The 7111-nt window shown below is 37.9% G+C and overlaps 1 protein-coding gene across 14 annotated transcripts in view; it reads right to left on the bottom strand.

The window, feature by feature from the left end:
* Positions 1 to 7111, bottom strand: part of RBM12B (RNA binding motif protein 12B) — a 29304-nt gene that overhangs the window by 18379 nt on the left and 3814 nt on the right. For 7 of the 14 annotated variants that reach the window (XM_045454231.1, XM_045454233.1, XM_045454235.1 and 4 more), the window contains one exon: positions 3064 to 6678. The exons of the other annotated variants lie outside the window; for them this stretch is intronic. In XM_045454231.1, coding sequence (XP_045310187.1) covers positions 3669 to 6650 — 2982 coding nt within the window. In that variant the 5' untranslated portion in view covers positions 6651 to 6678 and the 3' untranslated portion in view covers positions 3064 to 3668. Of the gene's footprint in view, positions 1 to 3063; positions 6679 to 7111 lie in introns of those variants that run through there. 14 annotated transcript variants of the gene reach the window in all.

Raw genomic sequence — 7111 nt, 5'->3', positions numbered from 1 at the left:
CTTGTTTACTATAGCAGCTCACTTCTCTTAGCATTAGTTGCCTATCTATAAAATTAAAACAGTGCCTGATATACAAAGCAATCAGCAAATAGTTCTGATATAAAATGTATGCTCTGCCTACTTCAAAGAAATCTTCTAAAGACAAAAGGATTACTATACATAATACTTTCAGCAATGTAAAATTAAGTTTCTTTTAGACCAGACTTAGGTTGGCAAACTATTTCTTAAAGGGCTAGGCAGTAAATACTTTATAATCTGTGGGCTGAGAAACAAAATTAAGGCTATTACATAGATAGCTCTATAATCATTTAAACCACCTTTAAAAATGTAAAAACCTCTTTCAGCTTCCTAATTAAAAAAAAAAAAAATAGGTAACTGGACCAGTTACTTAGCCTATAAGCCTCCATATGTCTCCAAAACAGTTTAAGTTTTTTAGGGTTATGGAGAATAAATCACATAGTTAATTCATAATTATAAGCCAAATATATAGTACCTAGTACAACTCCTTAAGTAATAGCTAACACTTAATACAAAAAGATGGAGGTGATGGGGTCACTGCTTAATAGGTGATCTATGGACCAAAGCTACTGCTCTTGAGAATATTCTTAGTAACTGATAAAAAATAAACTCTTAATGATTCTTAACTATCTCCTGGTTTATGGGATCAAGTTTACTTTCTAGATGGTAACTATATTTTTCAGATACCTTCTGACAAAAAATGTTTGGTTTTAAGATAGTTAACATGTTGCTAGGTATTAAACTAGAGAACCAGTATGCTCCTAGTGTACCTGATATGTCTGGGAACAGGAGAAAGAAGTGGCTGAAACAGTTGACCCCCGAACTATACCAGGGTCAAGAGTGCTGATCCCTGCACAGTTTAAATCCATTAACTTTTGATTCCCTTAAAACCTAGCAGCCTCTTGCTTATCAGTAACCTCCTGTTGATCAGAAGCCTTACCAATAACAGTTGATCAACACATTTTGTATCTGTATTATACACTGTATTCTTACAATAAAGTCAGCTAGAGAAAAAGTACCAACAAAACCATAAAAATATTTAGTGTTATACTGTATCTATCAAAACAATCCTACCTATAAGTGCACACTTGCAGTTCAAACCCTGGTTGTTCAAAGTCAACCACATTGATGGGTCTATGAGAATTGAGTGCAGTATTCTCTTTTATGTTTTTGAAATTGGTGTGCTGTTTGACGGTCCATCATGGAAAATGCCCTGATTTGTTACATTTGCCAATTTCCATTGCAAAAATACTACCATGACCAATTTAACATAACCAACGACAGCAGAGCTGGGAAAATGTGCAAAAATGGTTCCCAACCAGTAGGAGCCAATTTTCTCTACTTTTTTATTTTTAAAAGTTAAAAAATTTATTAAACTAAATGGTTATGAGTAAATTATATCAATTCATTAATTCTACAATCATAATACAAAGCTTCTGTTTACTATTGTTGACCTCTTGTCTACTATCACCTCACACCCCAGCCCATTTGAGAAGCAGTTCCACATTACATGATATTTCACTTTTAGGCTTCATCTTGGCTCTTACTGATATGTATTTAGGAAGTGTTTTAAAGTCTTCTATACATTCCTCAAGAAGACTGATCAAATGAACCATCTATATAATCTCTGAGCATTTAAAAATAGTCATTTCTTATTTTGTTTTTTGTTCATTGTGTTTAGTTTGCACATTTATCATTCCCCTGGCTATTTGTAAGCTTACTAGTTTAAAGAGCCATATTGATGTGCTTTTTCAAACCAAATTTACCAGTTTATTCATTCTACTAGCAAGTAAGATATTCACAATAATTAAAAACACAGAAACTTCAGTTGGCCTCTCAAGTTTCTTAAATCACTGAAGATTAATCCAAAATAGTGGCAAATGGCTAAATACTGACAAAGTATTCTACTTCTGCAAAATCCTATTAAATTACTAAGCTACCATATATAAATTCAAATTATATTCTTATTTGCTCAATATGGGAAACCTGTGAATCACAGAATTGAGGAAAATTAACCTGGCTTTATGTAAACTATATAAAAGGCCAACCAAAATCAAATCATATTTGATAAAATGAACAATTTTAAATTAGAAGTCAATTTATGATATTATTACCCAAGAAAAGCCCTGGATAGATATATAAAAACTTTTTAAAGTTATTTTGTCTTTTATGAACAATGAGCATAGTAATTTTGGTTTTTTAATGCCACTTTAAAGCAACAATGGAGAGAGAGAAAATATCATTTACTCTAAAGTATTTTTAGCACAATCTTACCAAAATGAAAAGTACCTTTTAACAAAAGTTAGTAGGCAAAAGTGTTAAGAGCATGAACTGGAGTCCAAGGTCTGTCTGGGTTGAACCTGGCTCCATGATTTACTAGCTATGACTTTAGGCAAGTTACTTAACCTCTAAACTTCATTATCTCACTTGTGAAATAGACATAAGTAATACACCATACTTCTTAAGGTAATATTTAAATTGAGATTGAGATTATGCATGTAAAGCACTTTCACTGCCTAGCACACAGTAGGTGCCCAATAAATGTTAGCCACTATTATGGGTATAATAAAATCAAATGCAGTGTTTGTAAAATGTCTACACTAAATATCAAAGAAGTAAAAATGCAATCTCACAAAAATCTGATTATATTTAGTTATTGAGTCTTTGGATACAAAGTCTTATAATTTAAAAATGAGAGCCTAGTAAAAAAAAAAAAAAAAGAAAAAAAAAAGTTCAATGAATCATCACTAAATTCTTCCCAGAACAAACTACATCCATTTATCAGATTCTTCCCAGCATAAACCTAAATGTCCCCTTGTACCTATAATTACTTTTTTCTTTTAAGTATTTGGAGTTAATCTTACCAGTTTGGTTGATGAGATATGGAAAACACCATAAAGGTACACAGCACTCTATGCTATTATAGGCTATTTGGTCCATCCTATCAGAAATATGGTCTAAGATAGCTGTTGAAAACTTCACAGAAGAAGCTGTAATCCTTTTTTCTTTTTATACAAATACAAGTAAAGTTAATTAGCTGGTCTATTCAGTTGCAAATTTTTTTATTTTTATAAAACTTTGCAAAGTTATGAACATGGAAACTTCAAGAATCTCCTAAGCTTTTTACACAAGTAAACTTCAAGTTCACAGTCTGTCCATTTTGAACTATTTATAATGGGAGGCTTAACACAGTAATATCTCAGACAAAGAGGGCATTAATTCTGTAGGCAGTTAGCAATGCAAATGCTAAACCTGAACAATAGTCACTGACCATTTCCTTATACAGTGTAAAAGATGTAGACTACAGACCAGAAACAAAAGTGAATATAAAACTTATCTTCCCCAAATACAGGTCTACTTTATACAAATCTTGAGGTTTACCCATGACATCAACAAAAACTAATGCACTCAGGGAATTTTCTCCCCAACTGTCCAAAAAAGGGGGCATATATAATTTTAAATTAGAAAAAGTGAATGGTAATTTGCAAGCAAAAGAAAACCAGATTCACATTCTAATATTTACATTTGTTCTATTCACAAGTCAAAATGTTTCTTTTCATTAGATAATTAAAAATAAACACTTAAAAAAAACAAATGCATTTTACTGCATCAATACTGTGGGGAGGTAATTCTGAATTTAGGAATGCTCTCTAGAGCAACATTAATTTAACTTTGCGTGGGCCAACTGGCCTATCACTTAGATCTTTAATAGCAGCCATAGCTTCATTATAGTTTATCATAGCAACAATGGCTTCCCCTGTAGGTAACCCTTGCTCATTATACTGTATTGAAACTGAATCAGGTATGATTCTATAACCATGGAAAAAGTCTAGAATTTCGTTAACATTAGCTTTAAATGGAAGATTCATTATCTTAATAGGTGTTAGTCTACCTGAACTACAATTTAATTTTGGGTCAGGCATAAATCTCCCCTCAGGAAAACTTCCCATACTGCGCTTTCCAAAATCAAACTTGCCACCTTCTGGGCGACCAAAATTCACAAAAGGACGATGACTTCTAAAGTCATCGGGTGGACTCCTAAACTCCTCACCAGGAGGTCTAAAACTGTCAGGAAGTCTAGGGTCCTCCTCTGGAGGTTTCCTGAGGTCTTCCTCCGGGAGCCGCCTGAAGTCCTCATCAGAAGGGCATCTAAAATCTTCCTCCTGGGGGCTCCTGAAGTCCTCATCAGGAGGATGCCTCAAGTCTTCATCGGGAGGGCCTCTGAAATCTTCATCCGGTGGGTGCCTGAAATCCTCCTCTCGGGGGCGCCTTAAATGTTCCTGGGGTGGCCGCCGGAAATGCTCCTGAGGCGGCCGGCGGAAGTGCTCCTGGGGTGGCCGGCGGAAGTGCTCCTGAGGCGGTCGCCTGAAATGCTCTGGGGGCGGCCGCCTGAAGTGCTCCGGGGCCGGACGCCTGAGATGCTCCGGGGCCGGCCGCCTGAAGTGTTCCTGGGGGGGCCGCCTGAAATCTTCTTCGGGAGAACGCCTGAAATCCTCCTCGGGAGAACGCCTGAAATCCTCCTCCGGAGGTCGCCTGAAGTCCTCCTCGGGAAGTCGCCTGAAGTCCTCCTCAGGTGGTCGTCTCCACTCCCCTTGGGGAAGCCGTCTAAAGTCATCCTCAGGAGGCCGCCTCCAATCCTCTTCAAGAGGCCGCCTGAAGTCTCCCTCCGGGGGCCTCCTCCAATCCTCCTCCGGGAGCCGTCTCCAATCCTCCTCGAGGGGTCGCCTGAAATCCTCCTTGGAAGGCCGCCTGAAATCCTCCTCCGGTGCCCGCCTCCACTCCTCCTCTCTGGGGTACCTGAAGTCCTCCTCCCGAGGGTATCTGAAGTCCTCCTCCCAAGGACGCCTGAAATCCTCCTCAAGAGGCCGCCTGAAATCCTCAAGAGGCCGCCTGAAGTGTTCCTCCCGAGGGCGCCTGAAGTCTTCTGGGGAGCGCCTGAAGTCCTCTGGGGAGCGCCTAAAATCTTCTGGAAGGCTCCTATCAAGCTGTCGGAAATCCTCCTGGGTTTGCTTGAAATTGTCCAGTTGCCTCAAGTCCTCCTGCTGATGCCTGAAGTTTTCAGAAGGACCAACTGAGTATATTGGTGGATCGCTGGAGTCAAAAGAATGGGAATGGTCATCTCTATCACGTGAATGTGAATGGTCTTGCACTCTCTCACTGGACATCAAGGAAAAATTTACATCAAACTCCTGCATTTGTGCCTCAGATATAAGTCTTAACAATACCTCTGTCCCCAAGAATCTCCGTCGGTTTAAACGTTCGGCTTTCATGGCTTGTTCTTCTGATTTGAATTTCACCAATGCTTCTCCCAGACCAACTCCTTTGTCATCATAAAGTAAGTAAATGTCATCCTCTGCAAGAGAAAAGTCTGCAAAGAACTTCTGCACTTCAACTTTTGTAACATCAAAAGGAAAATTTCTTATATATATACACAGTTTCTGGCCAGGGTAGCCTTCTTGAGAGTATTTTTGTGAAATATGTCCAAGCCTCTCTTTTTCTATGGACACTGGTCTTTTCTTTTCATAACATTCAATGAACTTCAGCATTTGTTTTCTAGAAACAGGATCAATATGAACAGGACGATACTGTAAAACAGTCTTATGTAAACCCAGAGCAGTGTTATAGTCTTTCAGAGTTTTGAACATTACAAAGGCATATCTTGTTCTTCTTTCATCTTTATATAAAAACCTAATCTGTTCATTAGTCAGATCAGTATCTCTAAAGAAATTTCTTAAATCTCTTTTGTTAATACTTAGGGACAGATTTTTTAAGTGAACATAAAACCCGAGAGGAGAACGAGAACGTGTTCTTCTGGGAGATTTTGAATGAGATCGTTTTCGAAAATGTCTATCATTAATTCCTCTTGGTGGAGAATGTTCTTCAATTCTCATAGGAATGTCAACCTCCTTAATTGCATTACCACCAAACTCAATCCACTGTTGTTCTGAGCCTTGCATTACTTCTATAAATCTTGAACCCATAAAACTTCTATGACATTTAAGACCTCCTGAAGCATCAATACATGAAGCAAATTTTACTATGGCATCACCATTATTTCGGCCATCGTGATGTTTTAAGAAAATTACGCCATCCACACACAAACCAGAAAAAAAGACACGTACATCATCTTCATTCACTAAGTAAGGCAAACCTCGCAGAAACAAGTAAGGATTCTCTGCCTTCAATGGCCTTGTCTTTCTTGGCCTTAAATCACCATGTCCTGTACCATTAGTATGAAACCCAGCATCTTGATTAATTGGAGAGCCATATCCGGAATTACTTGCTTCTTCTTTAATAGCCTCAACAAAGTTAGATAAGCTGCCAGCCCCTGATGCCCCAGATCCCGGTCGCTCTCTTCCTATGCGATCAGTTCTTTTCATTTCTATAGTCTTCTGCATTTCTGCCTTACTACTAAGAAAGAGCTCTACAGATGAATCCTTGATAAACCCTCCTGAACGACTTATGGCACGTCTTGCATCTTCATCTGTTGCAAAAATAATAAAAGCCTCCCCAACTTCCCCTCCAATTATATGCACTCCTCCATCAGGAATAGTCAATCCCGTGAAGAAGTGACGAATATCCACAGGCCCCGCAATAAAAGGAAGCCCCAGTAAACGGATGACTACAGCCATGCTGAGCTCAAACCACAGCAATAATGACCTGCAGACAAAAAGGTACACATAATAGCAAGTCTTATTTGTGAAGTACCTTATCCCAAACTAAACTTAATAATTACTTAGTTCCTACCTTCTTCAGCATTTATAAATGAAAACAGGGTATGAGTTCACAAAAAATATTGACAGTATCTAATTTCTTAGAAAAAGAATAAACCTTCTCCCATCTAAACATACAAATAAACCAACTACTTCAGAGAAATATTTCATATCACCTATCCTATATAGTATGAACATCAAAAATATCAAATCTTCTTTGTAAATCTGCCAAGCACTGCTTCACAACAAGACCAAAAACTATTTTCAGACTCACTTAGAAACAGATCTTCTGCTGAAACATGTGAGAGAGCTTTGTGGATTAAAGAACGTTACCAACCATGATAAGTTTTACATATGAGAAAAGCCATCTATGGTCAGAA

This window comes from Leopardus geoffroyi, chromosome C3 (genome assembly GCF_018350155.1).
Source record: "Leopardus geoffroyi isolate Oge1 chromosome C3, O.geoffroyi_Oge1_pat1.0, whole genome shotgun sequence".
In the NCBI taxonomy this organism is placed as follows: Eukaryota; Metazoa; Chordata; class Mammalia; order Carnivora; family Felidae; genus Leopardus; species Leopardus geoffroyi.
This window is presented reverse-complemented; position numbering and strand designations above follow the sequence as displayed.